Raw genomic sequence first — 27,046 nt, 5'->3', positions numbered from 1 at the left:
TGTCACCTGGAGTTATGACAAGCCCCCAAATGGTGCACACACCTGTTCACCTCCTACCTCATGCTCTGGGCATTTCTAGTTGCCCCTGGACCTCTGGCTTTATGGGCTCTCTAGAAGGTCTTCAATGCCACCTGCCACTATGTGTTCAAAACTTAGTCCTTGTTTGTGCTGTATTTGCAGGAAGGTCTGTGACACCCCACATGTGCAGGCGAGTGGCACTCTGACCTGTGTTTACCTACGCGGCCTATTTGGCAGGTGCACGTGGGTGGACATCCTTGCCTGAGGAGGGGGTGGCCCTGGATTTCAAATCGTGGCCCCCAGGCCATAGCTGAAGGGGCAGCAGGGGAGTCCAGGTTGATAAGGTGCAGGCGAAATGACAGGAAACGCCCCCCGCCCCCACCCCCCAGGCGCATCGGGGACAGCATGCGGTGCCCAGGCGCTGGGAGTCCAGTTCTGCGTGGAAAGCGCCGCCAGCAGAGGCACTGTCCCCGGGGACAGCGGGGGCGCACCGGCGTGGCAGGACGGGACGCGGAGGGGCAGCGCGGTGGTCAGGTGCTCAGGTGCGGCCGCCCCCCACCCCACCCTCGCCCCGCCCACTTCCTGGTCGGCGGCGGCGGCGCAGGAACTGAGGCCCCGGGCGGCGGGGGCACGGGCCGCGCCCGCTGCTGTCACAGAGGCCGCGGCCGGGCGCGGCGACATGGGCACCTGGCCGCTGTGAGCCGCCGCCGGCCCGCGCCATCCCCGAGCGCGCGCGACATGTGACCATGGACAGCAGGACGCGGTGAGTGCGCGCTAGGCCGCGAGCCTGGCCACGTCCCCGGCGGGCAGGCGCCGCTGTCGCCACCGTGCGCCCCGCGTTGTCCTGGGGCTCCTCCGCGGGGCCGACCGGTCAGCGCGCCGGGTTCCCCTCCCCGCGGTCCCCAGCGAGGCCCTTCCGGGGGTTTTCTCCTCTCCCGCCGCTCCCGCAGGGGAACGCACCCGGAGTCGGGGCGGGGAGCTTGCAAAACCCGCATCCATTTAGATAGTATGTTCACCGGCTAGCCCAGCCTGCAGCCCTGCGTGCTGTGCTCCGGGACCTTCAGGAGGGCGAAGGCAGTTTGAATCCCTGCGGCGATCTTGCTTCCTGTTTTCTCTTCTGAAAGTTACTTAGCGAAGAATTTCTTCTTTCTTCCTTTACTCCTCTTTCCTGACTATTCCCCTTCCCTTCACCCCGCGACTTTAAAATAATGAATATCGTGTATATTTGTATTACTGTGGAAGGCTTCCTAAAATGTCACAGTGTAACGTAGACTATATATATATATATATATATATATATACACACACACACACACACACACACACACACACGCCTAAGAGACATAGTAAGGAATGTTAGGAAAATTTTGTAATTTAGAATGATTTTCTGCAGTGTTTGACCTCCTGGGGGTAGGGAAGGGGGCGAGGTAAGTGATTTACAAACTATATTCTTTGATGTTAGTTGGATTATGGGGAAGGTGGTCCCCACACCCCCTAGTCAGATTATCACCACTGAAACAAGTTAATAGTGGGAGGAAATGTATATTGGCAAATTAATTTGTATGGCTTGTCACTTCCTGTTTCTAGAGTCTTGTCTTGTAAATGCAACTTAAAAAAGAAAAAGGAATGTTTATTTAGAAGCCCAAAGTGGTAGGAGTGTCTTGGAGGAAGTGGATGTTAAAAACAGCCCATGTACAAACAAACGAAGGTCTCCTTACCAGGAAAAACTAAAATATATTAACACCTTGGTCACGTGGACATTGTGGTAATCAGACTTCAATCTTGTATGGTCCGGCAGAAAGAGATGAAAACAGAGCTCTGTTTTGAAAAAAAAAAAAAGTATCTTAATAGATTTAAATTCACTTTTTGAAGCTAAGCCAATGAATACGTTGAATGTAGGAGAACTTAGTAAGGAGTTGATCTTTTCTGAATGACGCAAAGCAACCATACTGTTCCCAGAGGAGAAATCGAAACAGGAGACAGATGTCCAATTTCCCCAAAAATAATTGGCATAAAACTCGGCTTTTTGTGTTGGCCTTGGAGTCTCTGTATACCCTGCTATATGAAACATGCTTAAGAAGAGTGTTTACATCTCAATAAAAATACGGACAAAGCATCGCATTTAAGGAGCGTTATAAATGTTTCATGGCAGTCTAGAAGGTGGCAGGTGGGACCAGGTTATTGTAATTTACACTTATATTAGGAGTCCTTTGAAGAAAGTCTGAGACCCTGCTGTTGAGCTCTGCAGGATTCTGTTTTGATTCAGTAAGAAAGACAGTGGTGTACATTAATTACTTAATTATTTATAATGTCCTTCCAGGTGTATTACTTAATTTACAGTTCTCACAATTATTCTGTGGTGTGACCAAGGTACTATATAGGTGAAAAAACAGGCTTGGAGGTTAAATGTTTTGCCCCAAGTCACAGAACTCCTAAGTCTCAGATCTTGTAAGTTGCTAAACTGGGGGGGGCACCTTTATTTCTGCTACATTGTGGACATAGAATTGATACAGCATCTACTGAGACAAGAACAAGATTCACTTTTAGAGTTATGAACCTATTGACCTTATAGAGATGCTTATATATGCCATAGGGAAGAAATATAACGAAGGTCTTTTTCATTTAGGGAAAATCCAGAAAGAACCTTTGACTTGGTACTGAACGTGAAATGTCACACCTCTGAAAATGAAGGTATGTGTGTTTAGCCAATTCTTAAAATGATCCAGTCCTTCAAAACAAGGGTTCATATGGTAGATGCCTGGGGCATGGGAGTTTCGGGATGAAAATTCTCCATGTGTACTCTGTACCTATGGTCTCATGTTGCTGGAAATCAAATAGATGCTAGGTCTTGGCCCTGAGCGTATAGAAATCATGAATGTTACCTGTGCAGCCTAATGTTCAGGTGTGTGCTATCCATACAGTTTATACCTCAGCCTCATGTTGGTAGATAAAGGTTTGGTGGGAGGGCACGCCTTTTCATTTTTCTTTCATCTTTGGAAATTTGCCATATTTCCCCGTGCATAAGACCCGCCCTTTTCCAAAAAATTTGGGGTCTAAAAACTGGGTGCGTCTTATACAGAGGTTGTCAAGTCATTTAAGAAGCGTGGCATTGCAAATGCCATAGATGGAACTGAGGACGAGGCAATATATGAAGACAGTGATTCGTCATCAGACAGAGATGAGGACAAGCTAATAGATGGGAGTTTAGACAGTGATGAGGAATTGTATGAATTTTATGATGTAATAAAACTTGAGTTCAGTAACTTTATGTAATACATTTTACTTTTTCAAATTTCGGGCCCCAAAATTAAGGTGCATCTTATACATGGGAGCTTCTTATACATGGAGAAATACGGAAGCTCTGTTGGGAAAACAGTTGTGTTAGGCTTGCTCACGTTGGTTTACCAGCTGCAAACATGTTGCCTGATAGGTGCGTGAGCACATGGCAGCACCACATGTGTATGGTCTGTGTAAGGCTATAGGTGCTTACACTCAGGGCGGATGGCCTGCCCACCACTGTGAGGGCCCCTTTTTGCTGTTCATTTGCCTGAGAAGCGGTTTCCCTGCCTGTGTGCTTGTCCACCATTGGGAGACTCTATTAAACAGGAATGGCCCTGTGCTTTCCGGGCCCACAGTTCCTCTATCTGCCTGCATCCAGCGTGAACCTGCCCCGCCTCGGCCACCGGCCTTAACAAGCTCCTTTTTAAAACATCAGTGGAAATTCTCTGCGGGTATAGTGAGAGCCACACCAATTCTTCCTAGGTGTCCAGAACAGCCCGTCCCGTGGGGTTTTACATCAGTAGCTTAGCACTTTCCGAGGAAAGTAGACAGCAAAGTGACATCTCCTGGAAGAGTTTCAGCTGTCAGTTTTATTCACCTTCCTGAAAAGACAGGAATACTTAGGGATGGTGACCTTTGTCAGTATTTTCCCCACTTTTGTTTGTGTGTGTGTGTGTGTGTGTGTGTGTGATGGTGGAAAAGAATGAAGGCGATCTCCCTGCTCCTTTTCTTACCAGTGTGCCCTGTGTGATGTGTGTTCATGGATACTGCCAGTGTGGTTGGCCTGACAGCGTCCTCGGACCCTGGACAGCGTGCTGATGACGTGCGGGGTCTATGGAGACCAGTTGTCCATTCCTGGTGGACAGTCGGCTGACACTCCTAGCTGCAGAAACTGCCCAGTAATTATATGCTTTTTTTCTCCCCTTTTAAAGCAATTATGTGGTCTTAAGCAATTTGGAGCTACACACCTTAAAATAGAGGAGCCCGCCCAGCTGTGGGGACACACGGGCATGACTAATTTTAGGTAGGAAGTCACACACATTCCTAGCCCCAACAGCTCTGCCTGCTGCACCTTTGTCCTGTTGGAACAATGGCAGTACCCAGTTCTGTCCTGGTCAAGAGGTGAGCAGAGGGTGTTGGGAGCCTTTTCTGATTCAAAAGACTAATCTGCTGCTGGTCTCCAGGTACTGAGGTGTTTGTCCATTTGCATACTTTTCAGGCCCAACCAAGTTCTCTTTGAAGACTCAAATCCACACATAGTTTATCCAGCTCCAATGTTAATCTGTCCTATAGTAGATTTACAGTATAAATCAGTCTTCAAAACGCCTGCCCTGCCCTGGCCAGTTAGCTCAGTGGTAGAGCATCGGCCTGGCATGCGGGAGTCCTGGGTTCGATTCCTGGCCAGGGCACACAGGAGAAGTGCCCATCTGCTTCTCCACTCCTCCCCCTCTCCTTCCTCTCTGTCTTTCTCTTCCCCTCCTGCAGCCAAGGCTCCATTGGAGCAAAGTTGGCCTGGGCGCTGAGAATGGCTCTGTGGTCTCTGCTTCAGGTGCTAAAATGGCTCTGATTGTGGCAGAGCAATGCCCCAGAGGGCAGAGCATTGCCCCCTGGTGGGCATGCTGGTTGGATCCCGGTCGGGCGCATGCGGGAGTCTGTCTGACTTACCTCCTCATTTCCAACTTCATAAAAATACAAAAAAAAACCCCCAAAACAAACAAACAAACAAACAAAAACGCCTGCCCTGATGCTAGCTAAGGGGTGTGAAATTGAGAGTATGATGTTTCCAAATATTTTTTTAATTATTTTTTTTTACTTTGATACATAGTAAATGGAAAATGCCTAGAAATTATTAAAGAATAATAATTTATTTAAAGTTACTGCACTATTCTTATTTAACTGTCAGTAAAAATCTATTAAATAAGAGTCTGATATATGCATCAGTGTAAAGTAGGATTTTTTTTTTTTTTTTTTTTTGCTACTGTGTAGGAACCTGGATGTTGTTAATGCAGGAATAGACCTGAAAAACGAAATGGGTAAATTAGGACGCTTTAGGGGACAGATGTAGAATCAGTTTAGACAGTAAAGAGACCTGCTAGTTCCTGGAAGAGGAGGTCTAGCAGTAGGTCATAGAAATTGTAGGCTCCATCTTCATCTCGGGTTTGCCCCCTCCCCCCAGCGTGGGATCGGAAGGCTCGGAATCCTGTGGCGGTAGCATGGCAATCAGAGAAGTTGCATCTCCGCTTTTCATGGCCCTCCTCGTTGGAGCCAGGAAGTTTCTTCCCCGGAATCCGCCAGGACTTTGAATCCCAGGGACCCAGGCTGGTCCGGGCCTGACCATGCCGGAAGTCATCATTGACGGTGTTGCAGTACAGGGGTGCCTGGGGAGGTGATCACGACTGATGGACTATAAACACTTGGCTTAGAATAGATGTCGGGAAATCAATTACAATGCGCTTTGAGTTCCTTTGCACATTAGTTTACTTTCGGATGACTGTTGGATCCAGTAAAAAATATGATGATGCTCAGGGTAAGCTCGATTTATGCCAGGATTTGGAAACACCAGGGCAAGATCCTTGACATACTTCTCTTGTTCACTTTTCAATGGAGACATGGCAGATGCTTTCACGTATCCTGAATAATTTAGATTGTAAGCAGCCTCACAGACAGATGACTGTTCACCAGGTTTCGGTGCATGATTTGTAATGGCACTAGAAGTGGAAATATCACTTGGTATAGCTAGCACTTTCCAGGTGATCCTCTTCATCTGGTCTATCTGGACTTGTTTACAAAGTGTCACATGGAATTTTTGGAAAACAACACTGGGCAGTAGTTTCCTAGAGGGGCCCCTGCAAATTCAAAGACAGCCATGTAGGGCGTGGGCGGCTTTCCTGGCCGGTGAGTGGAGTTCGTCTCCTGTCTGTGAGTGGAGTCAGATCTGGGGGTTTTCCCTAGGCTGGCTGTTTTCCTGGCAGGGCAGCTTCCGTAGTTACTTCTGTTCCAACCACCCGAGAGGGCAGTGCCAACATTCAGCTCATAATGCTGCTCCTGGTGGCTCTCCAAGCCCGTGGCTGCTGTCACTTTTCTGTGCTGTCTTTGTTGCTTCCCGGCAGTTGGGGAAGAGCAGCCAGCCCGGGGGCTGCTTCTCACTGCTAATAACAGGACTTTCTGTCTCCACACTGCCCCGACCTACCCCGAAGGGACTGGACTGCGGAGAAAACGGAGAAGTAGTGTTTCCTCCGTGGAAGAGGGGAGATGCCTCGTCTTGGGGTTTTCCTCCCTCTGAGGCCGTGGCCCTGGTCCTTGGTCAGCTTCCTCTTCTGTGTTTTGTTGTTAGTTTTTCTGGAGTAATAGCAGCAGCAGCTGATCCTTACATGGCGGTGGTCTATGCACGATTCTGGGTGTTTCACGTGGGCTGATTAAGAAATGGGAAGTGGTTTTCTATGTTTTGTGCATGGAGAACCAAAGCAGAGAAAAGGAGAAACTTGCCAAGTGGTTTGGCTCCAGAGCCTACAGTTTTAATCTATTACTTTTCAGTCTATTTGATCTATTTTTTTTTTAAATCCACTGGTCTATTGCCTCTCCTAATCTTGTATAAACTTAGTATAGATAAGGTGCTTTATGATCATGTGAGGAAATGTTAGAGAAGAAGTTCTATGGGGTACAGGTATGTAAATAGAAAAAAACCCACAGGAATGTGGTGTCTTCCCTGAAATTAGTGAAGAGAGTCAAATTCCACATAAAATATTAACTTTTTCCTTGTGCTTATTGAGTCTGGCTCAGGAGATGCCCCTCCCTCACCACTTCTCTTTGTCTTTTTATTTTTGGATTTACATCTCCATATTGAGTGAATCTGTGATCTAAGAGGTCTGGCTATGTATTAGTAGTTTTCAGCACCTCTTTAGCAAATCTTGCTTTCTTTGTTTCTTTCCTTTCAGCAGGAAGGATTTCTCTTAGGAACGAGTCTCTTGTTGCTTTGCTACCAACTTTCCACGTTTATTGGCCCATTCGGCTGAGAGAAAGTGTAGCCATCTCTCTGATCTCCATCACGTGTGAACAGCTTGACTGGCTCTTTCTCTTTTCTTAAATCAGCACTTAGACAATTAATCCTAACTTAGTACCCCCATGCCTGTTGCAAAAAGGTATTTCTGAGCCCACTTGGCATTTGATGACTTTTTGTTTCAGGGATACTGTTGACACAGAATCTGCCTGTAGGTAGCAGTCATTGTGTTCTTACAGACATGTCCAGTGTAGGAACATACAGTCCAAACCTGTGTCTGAGTGTCTACTGGCCCTGCTTAAAATAAGCTCTTTTAGAATTGGCTCCAAGTTACTGATTTGTGTCTTGAAGGAAAAGGTTTATTCCGGTGTTCGGTGTGTCTGGCGAATATGGACAGAATGAATGAAAGAAAATGGACCTAAGCACAGTGCCTGTCCACTGAGCAAATGAACATTGATCGGACCACTTCACGGAGAGCTGGTTGGTGTGGAAGTGACCTTGTGTCTATGTGACGGTAGCAGGGACATTAGATGTGTGTGAACAAATGTGTGTATCTGGGGCTGGGCTATTTAGGGGTGCCCTGTGCTCATGATTTTCTATTTGGGACCCATATCTTACTTCTTATGTGACAAGATTTACTGGGACAGTTGCTCTATGTGGAAGTGTTTGGAGGCTGTCTTAAAACCTGTGTACACCCTCCACACATGTACCCAAACCCAGCAAAACCCTGACATTTTAGACAGTAGAGCTTTAGTGAATCACACATACAATGAAGCGGGTTAGGGCACTTTACCTATCACCCAACATGGGGAAAAAAATCTGTGAGTGAAATGTGGTGATCAGGTTTTGGCTTCAGCTTGATGTTCATTAAAGAACTCTTTCTGACACCATCTTGATCCGCCTGCATGGGCTTAAGTTATAGTCGTCTTGACTGAAAGCATTAACTTTATACCTGAGGTTGTTGAAGTCAAGGAAACTTGTATTTTCTCATTCCTGCCAAGCAGGGTCTAGATTTAATGTGGCACTAGTGTGAAGAGGGCCCTGAGCTCAGCTCTGTGTGTGAATCTTGGGGGGTCAAGGGTTGGATGGGAGAGGTGACAGGCAGGGAGAGAGTTCTGAACTGATGGAGCGAGGCACAGTGTGACATCTTGTCAGTGCCCAGATGGGTACCACGTGTTGCCTAAAGTTAGGTGGAGTTTTCGTTCCTATTCAAAAGCTTGTGTGAGTGGCTCAAAGTTAAGGGTACATTGCTTTTGGTATAACTGTTTCTTTTTAATGAAGATGATCAAGAAGCACTTTTTCTGCTGCTGTTACCTTGGCAGCAGGTTGTTGGGCACCTTTCTGTTTCCTCAGGGCCTAAAACAGTATCTGACCCGAAGTCCGCGCTCAGCAAATATTTGCTGAATGGTTGAAACTTCGTGTTTAAGGCACAGAGATGGGTTTGAAAGAAAGGGAGTGGATGTGTCAACAGTCTTGGGAGTTTAATAGTTGTTATGAAGTTCATCTCGGGAGTTTAATAGTTGTTATGAAGTTCATCTCTTCTTTAGAAGTTTAAACGACATTACTGAAGAGGTGAAATTCATGAAAGAGATGCTAAAAAAGAAGTTACTGAGTAATAATGCTTTTGCCATCTGCCTCGTGCCAGTGCATTCTGTATTGAATTTGGTCTTTATTGCCCTGGCTTGTGCTAATCGCTGGATTTCAGGATTTGGGAGGGCATGCACCTCTTCAGATGTCTTGCAGACTTCTGGAGGGTGTCTTTCACACAGCTGATGTTCACTAATGACTTAAGTTATACTGTTATTAAAGTGAAATTAATAAAAGATTGTGCTGAATTTTCAATACCTGTCTTGGATTTAAAAAATATGTTCAAAAGCTTTAATATAAAGAACTTAAAAAGGCTATAGATTTTTATCATCACAAGCAATAGGTGCTTGATATTTAAAAAAGATTTTTTTTTATAAGGGACTGTTGATAAACCACAGATCCTGTAACTTCGTAGGCAAAACTGGTAACGATCAGATAGGGCCTTTTCCTCTCTCACTTCCTCCTTCTTTATCATTCAAATCTGAAAATAAAGCATGGTGCCGTTAAGGTTAGTATATCTGATGGTCTTCTGCAAATGTAGAAGTGTCCAGAAATTAGTCATTTCAAAACTGTTTTGTCTTGGTTTGGTAGCAGAAATGCACCACAATAGGGATGTGCTCAGTGTTCAAACTGAACATTAACTAAAATGAAACAATCCTATATAATTTTAATGGTAACATTTAGACTTACTGATTTTGGTAAAAGATGACTGAAAGTGACTTATGAATTCATGCAGAACACATGGGTTGAAATGAAACCAATGAAATAAGTCCAGATGTGTCTTAGTATGTGGGACACAGTAAGTCCACGGAGTCTATGCGTTATAAGGATTTGTTGACTGTTGAGTTTCTTTTGAATAAACCTGTATAGAAGTGGTTCAGAAAAAATTCTTAAGTAACTTTCTATTTTTAATGTTCTGGTATATTTTGGATATGATGTTTAGAAGAGGAAGTTGTGTAATATTTGGGGTATTTTTTTAAGGTCTGGGTCCTTTTTACTCTTTTATATAAATTAAAATGGTATTTCCTGTTTAATACTTATGAGCAATTAATGAGGTTAATTTGTTTGATTTTTTAGAAAATAATGTGTAATCTTTTTTTGTTTTGTTCTTGTTGGTCCCGAGGACATGATTATGTTTTAGAGTTGTAGTTGTGTTGTGCAATATGCGATTTTGGTGATGGTATCTGCAGAATAATTATTGACAAGGGACAGCAAAACTTCATCAAGATTACGTGTTGGTTGGGTTCACTGTATATAGGTTTAGACATGTTCTAGAAGAAACAGTAAGTTGAGGATTATGTAAAAAAATACTAGTTTCCAAGTTTTTAATGGTTATTACAGGGGTGGGTGAAAGTAGGCTCATAGCTGTGATTACAAGAACATTTATTCTCATATTACTGTTTATGAATTATTGTATTATTTTCCATATGCACAACTGTAAACATAGTTTTACTCACTCTTCTATTGCATTTAGTAGTGACAATGTTTACTCTAAAAAGAACTATGAGAAAGGACTGTTATATGAAAATCACAATTTTAATTTGTAAATATTTGTTACATTTACAGCTTAATAGCTGAAGACATAATAAATCTACTGTATACTGTATGATATATGCTGTTGTCCTAAATTTGGCCTTTGAGGTTAATGTTGCTGTCCTGAATTCTTAAATCCATTATAAAATCCCTTTATTTATAGTTGACTTGACTTGGAAATTTTAAAAGTCTCTTGGTAAATTTTTTGTTTTTGACTCACTTCCCCCAGGGATAGTATCCTGATTGGCTATGGCCTTTTGTTTTTAGATGGAGGTGGGAAGAAGAGAGGGGATGGCCCTCACATCAGATTTTCCACCTTACTCCTGGTGTCTTAGTCTGCTACTTTCTCACCTGTGCTATGTTTTCAGTGGTGATCAGGTATTGAAAATGAGCCCCTGGCCACCCCTGCACTGCCTTCTCGGTCATCTCAGTGAGGCTGCACAGTATCAACTGACCGTGACTTACTATTCATATTTATATGGTGTTTTAATTTTTAGAAACATTATGGTTTGTATTTTGTTTAATATATATGGCAGATTTAGCCTAACATGTTTACCTTACAATGAAACTTTAAATATGACTGGAATTTACCTTTCTTAGATATGGCTGACTTTACAATCATTAATTTATGTATTGTTTTAAGGAGCTTGTCAATACTTGTTTTAAGTTATAGGGGACGGATACTTTTGTTTGATTTCTGGGTCAGCTGAGGTGACTAAGGTAGACCTCAATGCTAGGAGCCATCTTCCTCCTACATGGAAAAATAGGGGTGTTGAATCTTCTGCAACCGAAGGAAGGACTAAAGGCCCTAGTTCTTATTTCTGGGGTCTATAACCAGCAGCTGGGCCCCGCAGAGGCCTGCTCACGGTCAGTGTCACCTCGTGCCATCGGTTTGGAGCTGTTAAATTTTGGAACTTGTATCTATGCCTTGTTTCAGTTTTACTTTTTGGTGTATGTGGTGCTTAGTCTTTCATTCATGAGACATTCAATTTAGTATTTTTATATTCCTTTGAACTGTTTTATTTATTTATTTTTTAAAAATTATTTTTATTTATTTATTCATTTTAGAGGGAGAAGAGAGAGAGAGAGAGAGAGAGAGAGAAGGGGGGGGAGGAGCAGGAAGCTTCAACTCCCATATGTGCCTTGACTGGGCAAGGCCAGGATTTTGAACCGGCAACCTCAGCATTCCAGTCGATGCTTTATCCACTACGCCACCACAGGTCAGCTCTTTTGAACTGTTTTAGCTTCACTCTTTAGTATTTTTAATTTTCATTGTACTTTGCTTCCTTTTATTTTTAATATTCATTTCTTTTATTTAGTTTATAAAAATCTTGTTTCTTTTATGGTCTTAAAAATACATTTAATGAAATACTTTATTTTGTTTGGAAAAGTTATGGTCTTTCTTGTTCTGATAGAGAGTGCCCTTCAAACGTCTTTTTCTGCTGAAGAGACAAGGGAAGGTCGTAGAGGAGGTTAAATATTGTAAAAAATAACTGTTGTGGAGACTCTCAGCGCAGACAGTCTAAATAAAATGAATGCCTGCTTTTTTGATTGAGTATGATCAGTAGTGAAATGTCTGTTTCAAGGGACAGAGGTCCACAGGTCTGATGAAGGACTTCCCTCCTATTTTGATGTATGTGACCAGTAGGGAAGAAGGGATGTATGTGACCAGCAGATGACACAGAACTCTCCATCCTTCATTTAATGTTGCACAAGTGTCAGAACAGGGAGAATGGGAGAGGCTCCTGCATCTTGGGCTGAGTTAGTCTCGCTCAGAAAGGATGTTTGGCAGACAATCAAACTCTGTTGCCCTAAACCTGAGGGTACTTATTGGAAGACTGGTTGGCATCTAGAAGGATTAAGCAGGAAGTTAAAATTTGACTTCCGTCTGCATCCCTGCTTCCAAATTTTTCACATGCACGAACTTCAGGAGGGAAGTGGGAATTCCCTCTCTGTGCAGATTTTCAAACTTCTAAGAGTTAATATTGACAACCTAGCGGGTGATTAGAATGGGAATTAATTAAGGGTTTAGGTATCTCGATATTTAAACATATCTAATATGTTTAAATTTGGCTTTCCTTTTCCTATACTGCTGCCTTTAGTCAGTGTTTAGTACAATTACATTAAATGTAATTATTGATATGTTTAGTTTTTTCTTGTAAAGCAGCAGCTTTATTGAGATATAATCGACATCGTTAGGCTCACACTTGTATATAAGCTTGTTAAGCATTGTATATTGACAACATCTCATCTTGGGCTTGTTCTAATGTAGATAACAGTATACAAATATTAGCATCTACTTTACATAATGTTAATAGTTTAAAACTGCTTGAATGATTTTTCACTTCATGAATATGTATGAATGAAGAGGACATCATTGTTATCACCTTGTATACTTATTTGGGTCATAGAACATTCGTTGGGTGGAGTTGGCAATGTCGACTGTCGGGGATATATGCTTGAATTCTCTTGGGATATTTCTTAAGTGCTGCTACTCCAGGGAGAGGATGTCTGGGTGTGAGATGGTATTTCCCAGCGGACAGTGGTGTGTGCACTTGACCTGAGAGAGGCTAGCTAACTCTATCAACACATCGGATAATGATTTACTCGCCTCATCCTTTTTCTTCGTAGTCGTGAGAAATGCCAGAAAATAGAGTCTCTTTGTGAGGGTGAAAATGCAGTCTTTATAGGAAAAGCTTTGAATGCTTTTCTTATCAAAACACAGAAGGCCCTTTATCTCCCAGTCCATTGGATTTCCTTATCCGTTTAGGTATTCGCTTTGGTTTCTACCCCTTCCCTCAGAAACACAGGACAGGTCTCTGGGGGTGGGGGTGGGGGAGGGAGTTTACGTTTCTTTGGAAATCATCACGGCATGGCAGTGTGACCAATGCTTAATGTTTTGCAAAAGTTCGAGTCTAAGAGAGTTCATTTCTGGTTCTACCTGGAGCATGAACTGGGTGCACTACCTGGCGTAAATCACTGCACCTGATTGTTGGCTCTAATTTCTTTGGTTAAACACAAGCTGTAGGTTGACTTTCCCGACGCCCTTGTGAGCTCTAACATTCTATTGTGTTTTGGTTCTTCTACTGGGTGATCAACACACCAGGGACAAGATGCCAGCTTCTTGTTGGTAGTTCTCACAATATATATCATAGCTATGGGGTATTGGGATAGAAATTTGCTCACAACCTCAGCTTTTTAAGAATCCGTCTTTCTGCCATTTTATAAATCATTCAAATAAAAACTGAGAACGTTTCAGGGACCTATCATGGTGTACAAAACCTGGTTCATAGCCCTCTTTTTTTTTCTTTTTCTTTTTTGCATTTTTCCGAAGCTGGAAACAGGGAGGCGGTCAGACAGACTCCCACATGCGCCCAACCGGGATCCACCCGGCATGCCCACCAGGGGGCGGTGCTCTGCCCCTCTGGGGCATCCAGAGCCACTCCAGCGCCTGAGGCAGAGGCTACAGAGCCATCCTCAGCGCCTGGGCCAACTTTGCTCCAATGGAGCCTTGGCTGCGAGAGGGGAAGAGAGAGACAGAGAAGAAGGAGAGGGGGAGGGGTGGAGAAGCAGATGGGCACTTCTTCTGTGTGCCCTGGCCGGGAATCAAACCCAGGACTCCTGCACACCAGGCCGACACTCTACCACTGAGCCAACCGGCCAGGGCCAGCCCTCTTTTTATTTTCTGAGCTCATCCTCTGTTGTTCTCTCCTCTTGGCTCCCCGGCTATAGCCACGCTGACCTTCTTGCTACACCAGGAACACTACTTGGAGCCAATGTTCTTTTTGTTTATTTTAATGCTCTCCCCCAAGGTAGCTACACGACCGGTCCCTTTACTTCCTTCAACTTCTTGCTGCTTCTTCCGTGAGACCCACTTAGACTAACTTCATGAAAATCACACATGTCTTTCTCTGGCATTCATGATTGAGTTGTCTGTCCAGCCCCAAATCAGACGCAGGTTTGGAGCTATCTATCATGATGAGCTCTGCTGATTATAAAATGAAATATCACTTTGCTCTAGAGCAGTGGTTCTCAAACTTTTTGAAGTCGGGGTGCATTTAAAATTCTACAAGTAATTGTAGGTGCAATATATACAAATTTTTGAGAAATATGTTATAATTTATAATTAAGTCAAATATTAAAGAAGAAAAATAAAGTCCAAGTGTGCTTTTATGGTAATTAAACAAAATAAATACAACAAAATTAAATTTATTCTGACATTAAAAACATTTTTATGTTACATTTTTTGAGTTATGCATTTTAGAATTCGTAAAAAAGAGGGGTTAAAAAATAAAAAAAGACAAACATTATCTTTTTACATATATAGATACATTCTCAGTACGACTTAGTAAATTCAACATGTATGTCTTAAGTTTTTTCATTCTTGTGTTTATGAGAAACATGAGCCTGATATGTCCTAGAGATTTCTTCAATGTTCGGGCTTATATTTGAAAGACAAACTCTCATTTCCTCGTCAATACATTGAAGACTTCCTCTCTTTTTACTCTTAATTGTGTTGAGTGCAGAAAACCCCCACCATACATATCATCTTAACTTTACACCGAACAAAGGATAGAAGAAACTTGCCTTCAGTCTTTCCAGGGAACATGGGGGGTAGTATAAACAATCCAGCACCACAGCTTAATAGCCTTTTGCAACCTAATCAGGCAAGTGAGGTGTGGTGTTGGGCAGACTGTCAGCTTACAGCCAATTCACCACACCTCTGTCCCCCAAAAATCTAAACTCAAAACCCCTTTTGGTTTTTTGGTCCCCAGTAGGCACATATTTCTCTGGAATACCATAGGGTGCATCTGGAAATCTTCTAGAGCACACCAGTGTGCCCTGGCACACACTTTGAGAACCACTGCTCTAGAGCAATCAAATGTAACTATGAACCGTATCTTAGCGCATTCCATGTTGTGATGTAGAAGTAAGGATGTGATTTGTTAAACATTGGTGGGAGTATTTTGGAGACTCGGTCATATTCTACAACAGTGGTCCCCAGCCTTTTTTGGGCCACGGACTGGTTTAATGTCAGAATATATTTTCACGGACCAGCCTTTAGGGTGGGACAGATAAATGCACAAAATAAAATTATGCGACTGGCGTAAAAACTGTGGTATCTTTAAATATAATTGTCAAACTTACGATATTTATTGGGCTAAGTTAAAGGAGGAACGAGCATGTCCTCATTATTCAGGCTGTATTTAAATTTGTTATTCTGACAACGTTTCATGTCTGACATCAATATGTAATATGATAGGTTCAGGCTCGCTACCAATCATGAACCTACGACAATAAAAATAAACATGAATCCACTGTGTACTCGTATGCAACTTTATTAGAAGCGTCCTCTTAACATCACACCAACAACGTAACATGAGTAACATCCTCTCTGCCTCCAAACACTTTCCAGTCACTATGGTAACGTTTAAACATGCCTTAAAAATAAGATACAACACAAAAACAAATATAAAGTGCATGAAAAAATACAATTCACCATTGTTATGAATATTGTAAGTTAAGGGTTATTTATTATAATGTTTATATAGAATGAGAGATAGTAGCCTATCTGTCAACAACCATAACGCTAAATCAGTGGGAGCCCTGAGCTTGTTTATCTGCAATGAGATGGTCCCATCCAGGGGTAATGGCAGACAATGACACCAGAAGTGTGTTGCTTATGTCCAGTCTATTCCGTAATTTTGTTTTGATTGCTGTCACTGCAGAAAATCCTGCTTCACACAAATAGGATGTCGGAAATGGCAAAAGGGTTTTTAGTGCTTTTGTGGCGATCTCGGGGTATTCTGCCATGACCTTTAATCCAGAACACTGGCAGAGTTGTAGTCTTGAACATACTATTTTTAAGGCCGCTGTCATTTGCGATCTCCAGTAGTTGATCCTCTTCTTGCATAGACATGCTGGATTCACCTGGTTTGTTGACAAATGGATCACGGATCTATTCCTTGGCAATTCATGGGTCTTTTGTGGTTGGGAAGTAGTGTTCAAACTCTTTTAAAAGCAAATACAGGTGATCGTGCACCAGCTGGGACAGTGAAGGCTTGGGCTCAGTCTCTTTCAAAATTCCCGTGAATGTTTGAAACATGTCAAATATATCCCTGTTCACACATCGTCCCCACAAATCCAGTTTGGCTTTAAATGCAGCTACTTTATCTGCCAACTTGAAGACAGTTGTCATTTTCCCCTGAAGTGACCGATTGAGTTCATTGAGGAGGTTAAATATGTCGCACAAGTAAGCGAGTTTTGCGACCCATTCCTCGTCACTGAAATGTGCTGCTAGCGGTGACTTTTTTTCTGAGAGAAATCTCTGCACTGGCTCTCGTAATTCAAACACTCTGGCCAGGGACCTCCATCAGGATAACCATCTTATTTCTGTGTATAAGAGAAGGTGTCTGTGCTCCGCGTTAATTTCCTCACAAAGCTGCTCGAACAGACGCCAGTGAAGGGCGTGTGCTGTGATGTACTTAATAACTTTAACGACATCATTAAATACGCTGTTAAGTTCCAGTGGTATATTTCGGCTAGCCAGCATTTCCCTGTGAATGACACAATGCGTAGACTCGCATTCAGGTGCAACCTCCTTAATCCGAGTAGTTAAACCAGACATCCTTCCGGTCATGGCAGCAGCTCCATCTGTGCATATGCCGACACAAAAAGACCATTTCAGTTTTCCTGATATATAGTCATCCAGCGATTTAAATAGTTTTGCGGCTGTGGTTTTGGTTGGCAATGTTAGTGCACATCACATATCCTCATGCATATCCTCTTGAGACTTGTTTGGAGGTTCTAGCAGGGGAGCGCAGCTACTCATATACCCTTGACCGAAGAACAGTCCTCTCCTCTAGCGGGGAAGGTCGTCCTCTTCGACTGAGTGAGCAGCTTTGGACGGGACGCACATGGAGCGGTGAGGGAGGAAGGGGACACCCGCTTAGCCAGCCAGATCAGCCGAATCAACCCTGGCGATCAATGGGGTGACAGATGTCGCAGCCAGATGGCCCTCACATCCCCCTCTTGATAAAGAAAACGCATGTAAATAAGTAGCATTGCCTTGTTGTCAATAGCTGTAGATTCGTCAATCTGGAGAGCGTACCACAGTGATTTATTAATCCTTTCCAACAATTGTGATTCAATGTCCTCTGCTATTTTCTCAATGCACTGTGTGACGGTGGTAACCGAAAGAGGCATCTGTGCTATCTTTTTAACCACAGCCTCTCCTAGAAGTTCACGACAAATGTCTTTAATGGCTGGAAGGATCAATTCTTCACCAATGGTGAATGGCTTCTTAGCCTTAGCAATACAATTAGCCACCAGTATGATGCTCTTAGTGCACTCGCATTTATTGATGTAGTGGCCACCAGAAATTGTTTCTGTCCTTCTTGTTCGTGCTTTTTTCTTTTGAAATACTCAGAAGGCTTGTCTTTTTTTTTTTTTATTTTTTATTTTTTTTTCATTTTTCTGAAGCTGGAAACAGGGAGAGACAGCCAGACAGACTCCCGCATGCGCCCGACCGGGATCCACCCGGCACGCCCACCAGGGGCGACGCTCTGCCCACCAGGGGGCGATGCTCTGCCCATCCTGGGCGTCGCCATGTTGCGACCAGAGCCACTCTAGCGCCTGGGGCAGAGGCCACAGAGCCATCCCCAGCGCCCGGGCCATCTTTGCTCCAACGGAGCCTCGGCTGCGGGAGGGGAAGAGAGAGACAGAGAGGGAAAGCGCGGCAGAGGGGTGGAGAAGCAAATGGGCGCTTCTCCTGTGTGCCCTGGCCGGAATCGAACCCGGGTCCTCCGCACGCTAGGCCGACGCTCTACCGCTGAGCCAACCGGCCAGGGCCAGAAGGCTTGTCTTTTAAAGTAGGGTGCTTGGTCTCCAAGAGGCGAAGCAGTTTTGAAGGCTTCATTGCCTCATTACTTAGCCAGTTGCCACATATTATGCAGAGTGGCCTTGGTATTGAGAGAATCACCAGTTGCGATAAATTCATACTTCAAGTAGGACTCCTGGTATTGTCTGTTTAATGAAGCCTTCTTTTTCTTCGAGGTCGTAGGTTCTTCTATCTCCTCACTTGCCCTTTTCCACTTTGCAAAAAAACTTTCGATGGAATTTTGTTTTTCACTCATTTTGCTAGTTTATGGGTTTGATTTTAGTGGCATTGTATCACGTGACCGAGACAAGCGTCAAGAGTGAGTCTTAGACGGATGTTACAGAAGGAATCTGGTCATTTAAAAAAAATAAAACATCATTCAGACTTAAGTATAAATAAAATGGAAATAATGTAAGTTATTTATTCTTTCTCTGCGGACCAGTACCAAATGGCCCACGGACCGATACTGGTCCACGGTCCGGGGGTTGGATACCACTGTTCTACAACACTGAATTTATGTGTTATTTTCTACCTGTATCTCTTCTTTGATGAACAGTCTATGTAAATCTTTATAGTTTTTTTAATTAGATTGTTTTTGTATTAGTGAGTTTCAAGGTAAAATGTAATATGCATACACACATTTATATACAGGGTACAACTTCTATGTTGGGTTTGTGAATTTTTTCTCTAAGTATGCCTTTCTTCTCTAATTTAATGGTGTTATCCAGAGATTTCTTCGTGTTGATGAAGTTCAATATGTCAGTTTCCATTGGCATGTATTTCTAGTTTACCTTTTGCTTTCTTCTTTGACCCAAGGGTTATTTAGAGACATATTCTTTAGCTTCCAAGTATTGCAGATCTTCCAATGATCTTTCTATTGTATTTTGCTAATGTAACTTCAGAGAAAATAGGTTGTATGATTTAAATCTTTTAAAATTTCTTCAGACTGACTTTGTGACCCAGAATACTGTCCCTCCTCTTAAATATTCTGTGTGCATGTGGTTTTTTGTCCTAGGGCGCAGTTAAATCATTTGGAAACAGATTGATCGTTTGTGGCTTGCTCTTACACTTTGTTCAGTGAGACCTGAGCTGCTACTACTGGGTTTGCCCCACTGTTGACGTTCTGCCCTCAAAAGGGAGTCCACTGTTGAGGGTGGTGCTCCATCATGAGGTTTGTCCACTCTGCAGGGTCTGAACTATGTATTTCTGGCCCCAGAATTCTTCCTTCTTTTGCTGAGGGTTGGTCCTTTCCCAGCCTCAGACAGTTTTCTCCTGGGTGATAGTGATATTTAAGGGTCATGATCATTTTGTTGTCTTCCTTTTTTCCCCCCATCATTTTGCTGTGGCATAATTTATAAATTTAAAAAGATATTTAACAGTTGACCTGACAGACCCATTCAATCTTGAGTTTTGTATTTTTCTGTTTGTTCTTTTTAATTTTGTTACTTTTTTTGGCACTTTTCCCCTACAGGAGTCGGAATGAAATATTGAACGTTCCCAGCCAGCCTGTCACTGCTGGTGCACTCTATTCCAGGGTCTTCCGCTTAAACGTTTTCCTTTGCCAAGCTCAGATTTTCATGTGACTTTTCAAAGAGTTTAGGACACATTGCTCCAGCCAGACATCTGCTGTGTATGAGCATCGATTCTCTGCACCCTCCAAGAATAAATGTACTTCCGTTGTTAAGCTTGTTGGTCATGACCTCTCTAAAAGTTGTCAGGCTCATCATTGTTACAGGTTTTTAAAAAACCCCACATATTTATATTAATCCTAAAGTTTGGGAAGTTAATATTGCCGAAGGAGCTATGTAACAGAAATGATTTATTCCTGAATATGGACTACTTTGTACCCATCTCATTGGTCATTATCCATTTGTAGTCTTTGGAGTTCGTCTGATTATTCCAGTTTGTTCTGGTTTTTAAATGATTAATACAGCCTGACCTATGGTGGCTCAGTGGGATAAAGCATCGACCTGGAACACTGAGGTCGCCGGTTCAAAACCTTGGGCTTGCCTGGTCAAGGCACATATGGGAGTTGATGCTTCCTGCTCCTCCCCCTTCTCTCTCTCTCTCTGTCTCTCTCTCTCACTCCTCTCTCTCTAAAAAAATCAATAAATAAAAAAAAATAAATGATTAATACAGTATATTATGAAAAATTTTGAAAAAAGTGGGATTATTGATTTTCATACCAATAACATAAAAACATTTCTTTTTGTCCATTCTTTCAGCTTTCAGTATATACTTAATGTGGTTGTAATCATATGTAATATAATTTTTACTTAGTAATTGTTAGTCTTGCCTGCTGCTATGGATGTGGATTATAAGATTAAGTATATTTTAAAAACCCCAGTCCTCCCCAAGCCATTGTAAATATTCATGAAAAGACTATACTTTCAGGGATCATTTCTATAGTTTGTTTGTAAATATTCATGAAGTCGCCCATAACTTAACATGCTTGAGAGAATTCTTTTATTGCCATGATATGTCCAAATATAAATTTGATGTTTAATATTCGTAGGCTTAAAAAATTTACAAATAATTTTTATATGAATGGTTTGGTTCATGGACTGTTATACTTGTGTTCCTAAATTTTAATCAGACACATGCCTTGGGGTTTGCTGTTTCTTTGTTCAACATTCAAAAACTTATAAGATAAAACACTATAAAATGTGGAAAGATACATTTTCTATTGACTGAACTCCTTTTGACCAGTTCCTTCAGTGATAAACACCATAAAATTTCCAATGAGAAATAGCGAGTGTAGGCATTGCAGATGAAAAACGTGTTGTAACTTTTTGAACATGTCCTTGGTTGTGAAAGGCAAGGACTTAGGATGTCATAAATAAGCCCAAGTATTATTTACTGGAGTGGACAGAGAGTGAGGTTGTATGTTAGTAAAAATGCACTTACTGACCCATGTATGAGTTGGAGACCAGGATTGTAAAAGGTTGCATTCTGAAAGCTTTTCTCTTATCTTCAGGTTAAACAATGGGGAGGTTGACCGTATGGTCAGATAACATCCTCATCAGTACCCCCCAGGACATCTTAGTTAATTCTCAGCCGAGCGCCTGACAGGATTTTCCCTGGGCTGAGCTGGTTGGCCCAGAGTATGGACCCTGAGAGGCCGTGGGGCCCTTGCGGGGCCTTCCAACATTGTTCTTGTGCATGTTGACGGGGAACAGCTTCCTCTGCTGGGGCTCTGGGCCCGAGCACTAAGACACAGGCATGGCTTTTGTTCCCCAGGAGAGGGGCTAATCCCACTGCTGCCCGCTGCGGGAAGGAGCGAACAATCCTCCCTTGAAGGTGAAGGGTTAGCAGTTTAACCTCTGACCATGAAATAAAAAGCCAGTCAAGGGAAAAAGTGATGGGAGGGGGCTGGAGAAGAAGAATAAGAAGAGAAACTGTCCTCGGGGTCCTGATGCTGTGTTTATGGGACCAGGGCAAGCAGGTAACTGTTAGCAGTGGATGCTGTGATCCTAGTAGTCTAAATACTTCCAAAGTGGACTTTGACCTCATCTTCTGAAACATAACTGTTTAACTTCTGTCTTAAATATATTTTTAATTGACTTTTAGAGAGGGGGAAAGGAGAGAGAGAGAGACAGCGAGAAAGAGAAACACTGATTTGTTGTTCCACTGATTCATGCCATTGATGCTTGTCTGTGCCCTGACTGGGGATTGAACCTACAACCTTGGTATGTCGGGAAGACGCTCCAACCAGCTGAGCTATCTATCAGATTAGGGCTTGTGTTTAATGTCTTTATTTGAATCGTGCAGATCACAGTAGAATGGAGGAGACATTAGCAGTGTCATATTTTTCTTTGGCTCATTCTCTCCAAATTAGGAAGCCCCATGATAGATTTCTGCCAAATTCTAAATATTTATTGTCTTGCTATGTGAGGATATGAGTCTTTTCATCCCTTTTTTTTTTCTTTTTTTGTATTTTTCTGAAGCTGGAAACCGGGAGGCAGTCAGAAAGACTCCCACATGTGCCCGACTGGGATCCACCCGGCATGCCCACCAGGGGCGATGCTCTGCCCATCCAGGGTGTCGCTCTGTTGCGACCAGAGCCAGTCTAGCGCCTGAGGCAGAGGCCATGGAGCCATCCCCAGCGCCCGGGCCATCTTTGCTCCAATGGAGCCTTGGCTGCGGGAGGGGAAGAGAGAGACAGAGAGGAAGGAGAGGGGGAAGGGTGGAGAAGCAGATGGGTGCTTCTCCTGTGTGCCCTGGCTGGGAATTGAACCCGGGACTTCTGCACACCAGGCCGACGCTCTGCCACTGAGCCAACCGGCCAGGGCCTTTTCATCCCTTTTCTTGATTGATCCCCCTCCAATTCCCTTATTTCATGTGAACATGTATCTTTTCAGACATAGAGAAGGGGTTTAGTGCACGTCCCTGGTACATTTTACGAGTCCCTTCCATTTGATCCTATTGGGTTTTGGCACCTGTTGTGTTGAAACGTGGGTCTTTGGGTGGTCACTGTTTTTATCTAACGCTAGGGAGGCATCATGAAAATGCTCTCTTAGGAAGATTAATACAATGGCAAGGGGACTAGGCTGGTGACAAGGATTTAGTGTAGGATGAGTGTGGAATAGGGGGAATGGATGAGGGCTACATTTCAAAGCAAGAACTAACGTGATTAGGAAGTTGATTAGATATAGGGGCTGATTCTGATTTTTGAAAGATCTTTGGTGCCTGGGTTTCATTACTGCAGTGAGACAGACTGGGTTTGGTTTTCGATACTACGTTAAGGTGTTGGTAGAATAAAGTCATTGGAAGCATTGGGCACGAGATACAGAGGGTTTTGCTTTATTGATGTTTGTGGGCAACTCTATAAAGCACTCTTACATTTTATATGTGGCTTGATTTGTTATATTCTAATTTTCAGCTCAGTGTTTGAAATTTGACAAAGGCTGGAGAAAAATGCTTCTGTCCAGAAAGATTGAGGCAGTGTTTCTCAGCCCAAGTTGTCCACTAGAATCCTTGGGGAGTTTTAAAAAATTTTTCAAACATCTAGTATGGTCTGGGATGAATGTGACCCAGGAATCACCTGTTTTTTTTTTTTTTTTTTTGTGCTGACGTCCTTTAGGTAATTCTAAAGATCAGAAAGGGCCAAGAACCACTGCATTTGCATAGTAGACCTAGTACGTGATGAATGGGCACTAGTTTCAGTGACAGTTTTTGTGGTTTAAAAAAAATTGTATCTGGGGATGATTCATTCCCCCTACCCAACCACCCCCAGCTTTTTAACAAGAGAGAAAAGACTTAAATTATCTTACAGGAGATTTAGTGGGACATGGGAAGAACTTCCAACCATTTATTAGACACTTGAGGAGGGAAACTAGGAGATTTGCAACAGTCCCTGGGTATGTGCAAAATATGAGTAGATGCACTGTTTCAATGAAACATTAAGGAGCCTGACATCCAGGGAGAGGACACAGGGAGTCTTGAGACCCCTCTAGCCTGGATCTTACCAGATGTGGTTATTTCTTTCTCTAATGAATGACCACCTCTGCTGTACTCTTCTCTATGTAATCTCAATGACAAGTTACCCTGTGAAATTGTGTTGGCTCCTGCAGTATTTTTAGAATCCAGCTTAATGAGCCCTCAAGCTAGACTACAATTTTATATTTTAAATACACAGTGGAATCTTTCTTATTATATCCCCCATAACTTGATAATGATATTTTTTATGGCAAATGGGTGACAATTAGTCCAAGATTTAATTATTTGCAAGCCAGTGCAGACTGACAGCCTTCTGCCCTTTCCAGGAAATGTTTCTTGTTGTCAGTATGATTGTTCTATTTGCCAATCATAACACTGACTTCAGAGGTTGATGATATGTACTTGTTATATTAGTTCAAGGGAAGGCTGGATACCGTCACTGAAGACTCTAGAAATAAAACACCATAATTCAGTTAGAAGCAGGATGAAATGTCTATTCATGTCTCTACTTCTTTTGTAGTCTATCAAGAAAGACCAAGAAGTTTGTCTCTTATCATTGAGAACTGAAATGTCCTATGTAGGTTATAGCCATTTGATTTATTATGACGCTGTTTCTGAACCAAGTTTCTTAATTTTTACTGTGGATATTTTAGAGGTGTTACCCAGAAGTCCTTAGTCTTCTCCAGCTTGAAGGTGGAGATACCATCACGTTGATATTTAGACTCATTTGCTGACTGCTTGATGATGCTAATCTGAGTAACTTCCAGGTCTCTGTGCCATTTTGAAGGATTCATTCTTTTTAACATCTCTGTGGATCTCTCACAAAAATGTTAAGGTAGGTAAGGAGGTGGCTTCTGATCATCTGTGTCCAAGGAGTTCTGCAGAATTAGAGCTTATTTTGTTTTTATAAAACTGTCCTTTCCTTCCTTGTGTACCCACATGCCACCAAGATCAACGAGTTAGGACAAGCTCATAAAATATCAACCAGCCTCTGTTGGGAGAGTTTCCTTTTGACTCTTAGGTCTTACTGCATTCTATCTCAGGAGGGTTGGATCATCTTGTAAGTTTTATTTTATCTGTTTCCTTCCCTCGTATTTAGCCACAAATTGTGCATATATATCTGATTCCCAATAATATAAAAGATCTAAGTTCTTGTTCCACAAGGCTTGTTTTATATGTTATTTGAATAATTGAGGTGGCCTTATGACTGACTTCATTGCCTTGTGGTCATTTAGTTTACTCAACATAGCAGCAGGTGATCCTGTTAAAATATGTCAGAGCATGTCACTTCCTTACTCAAACTCTCAGGTGGTTCTCTTTCCTACAGCCTCTGCCAAGTTCCTTTTTATGGTTTACAAGACCCTCATGTTCTGCCTTTGCCCTGTATCTCTCTCACCTCATTTTGCCTCCTTGTTTTTATTTAGCACTTTTTTTTTCAGATATATTTTTCTTATGAACAAATATAATATTTTCAAGACTATTCTTCAAGGCTGTATGGTATTTCAAATAATAATAATAATTTCCATACTAATGGGTATGTGTGTCATTTCTAGGGCTTTGTTAGTTGTAAATAAATATTGTTTTGTTTATATCTGGGTACATGACATATATCCTTTCTTGTATTTCACATTTTTCTTTTGGCAAAATAGCCTCCCCCCGCCCCTGATTCTATGGAGGTTTCTGTAGTAAGGGTCTGGTTTTAATGAATCTCTAGTTTTGTCTTTCTAATAATATCTTTATTTTGACCACATTTCTTTTTATACATTTCTCAAAAGGCAAACATATTTTTTTCGAGAATTTCAAGTGTGTTTTTCCACTGTCTTCTGGATTCCATTGCTGTGATTGAGAAGTCTGCTGTCAGTGTGATTGTATTATATATATGTTTGGAGATTATGAACTGTCTCTTTTCCTCTACAATGCTTTTTAAAGCTATGCCTTTTTGTACTCTGTAATTTCATTGTGATGCATGTGGATGTGTCTTTGTTCAGATCTTGCCTGAGTTTGTTGTGATTGCTAATTCTGAAGATTTGTGTTTTTCACTGCTTTTGGGGAATCCAGTCATTATTTCTTCTAATACTATCTCCATTCTTCCCTTGGTTTTACACCTCAATCTCTTAAGTCTAATCTTTTAGAACTCTAAATAGACTTATCATTCTAATCTTCATTTTTTCCCTAACCTCCTTTGTATTTCTCTTTTTTGGGGTCTCTCTGTGTCTGATTCTGTTTATTATCTTTTGTGTCTGATTCTGTTTACTATTTCTCTGTTCAATTGTGTATAACCTACTGAGCTTTCAGTTTCATAGATTCTATATTTGTATCTTAAAATTTTAGTTATTTTCAAAATTTGCCTTTAAAAAAGAAATCACATTGTTTATGTTTTGAATCCTTACTTTATTTTTTAACCATTGTAAGCATTATTATTATATATGCTGTTTTAGATCATTTTGATATCTTCAGCCTTTGAGAGGGAGGGGTTCTAATTCTGTTTTTTGTTTCTGATGCTTTATGGATTTTATATGGTAATTTTGCACAGCAAACTCATGTTTCAGAAGACCTAGGTTGAGTGTTTCCATTCTAGAGGACAGATGTGCTTGTGTCTGTCATGTACCAGAGGATGCTCCTCTTTCTGGGATCACAGAATCCATTCCCAGGCTCTGGAGATATGAAGATAAATAAGTTAAGGAGTTACTGCATTTGCAGTAAGTTTCTTAGTGAATTCATTTGAGTTTTAAATTACATATTTTTTCTACATTTAACTTTATTGTAACTTGAAAGAATTCTGAACAAAACAAGATGCATGGTTTAATTTGGTGGTTCTTGAATACTCCACTTTGTAGTTGTATTTTTCTTTGTAAAATTAGTTTTTAAGTGTTTTAGTAGTTTTTCTTCATATAGCTCACACAGATGTTCATTTTAGTCACTCTGAGTCATTTTTATAGTTAGTACATCCTATTAATCAACTTTGTCTTATCCCAAAATGATTGAGACAGTGTTTGTTCTGACCAAGAGTAGCAGGGTTCTGCTCTGCTTCAGACTTTCTATCAGATGAGAAAACCTTTGACCCAGTTTGATCTTTGGTGTGCAATTATTTCTTGGCATAAAATGAAAATTACTTAAATGTAATAAATAAAATGCAACTGTTTTATGAGGCTCAATTAATTTTATATTTCTGAGGTTTCATGCTCCTGCTCTATTTCTTTAAAATGTATTTTAGTTCAGAGAGTTAAGTATAATGAGTGCTATGACTATAAATGCAGGTCTTTTTTTATTTAATCATAGACGTGTAGGAAGAATATATAAAAAGAACAGTCTTA

General features: G+C 41.9%; 1 protein-coding gene across 5 annotated transcripts in view; it reads left to right on the top strand.

Moving 5' to 3' along the window:
* The window catches only part of DENND1B (DENN domain containing 1B), a 150,121-nt gene that overhangs the window by 2,810 nt on the left and 120,265 nt on the right, over window positions 1–27,046 (top strand). For 3 of the 5 annotated variants that reach the window (XM_066238596.1, XM_066238587.1, XM_066238569.1), the window contains exons 1-2: window positions 568–781; window positions 2,645–2,709. In XM_066238596.1, coding sequence (XP_066094693.1) covers window positions 2,704–2,709 — 6 coding nt within the window. In that variant the 5' untranslated portion in view covers window positions 568–781; window positions 2,645–2,703. Of the gene's footprint in view, window positions 1–567; window positions 782–2,644; window positions 2,710–27,046 lie in introns of those variants that run through there. The other 2 variants (XM_066238578.1, XM_066238558.1) reach the window with 1 other exon arrangement.

The sequence above is a fragment of the Saccopteryx bilineata genome, chromosome 1, assembly GCF_036850765.1.
Source record: "Saccopteryx bilineata isolate mSacBil1 chromosome 1, mSacBil1_pri_phased_curated, whole genome shotgun sequence".
NCBI classification, from domain to species: Eukaryota; Metazoa; Chordata; class Mammalia; order Chiroptera; family Emballonuridae; genus Saccopteryx; species Saccopteryx bilineata.
The sequence above is the reverse complement of the archived record's forward strand: the minus strand, read 5'-3'. Positions and strand labels throughout refer to the sequence as shown.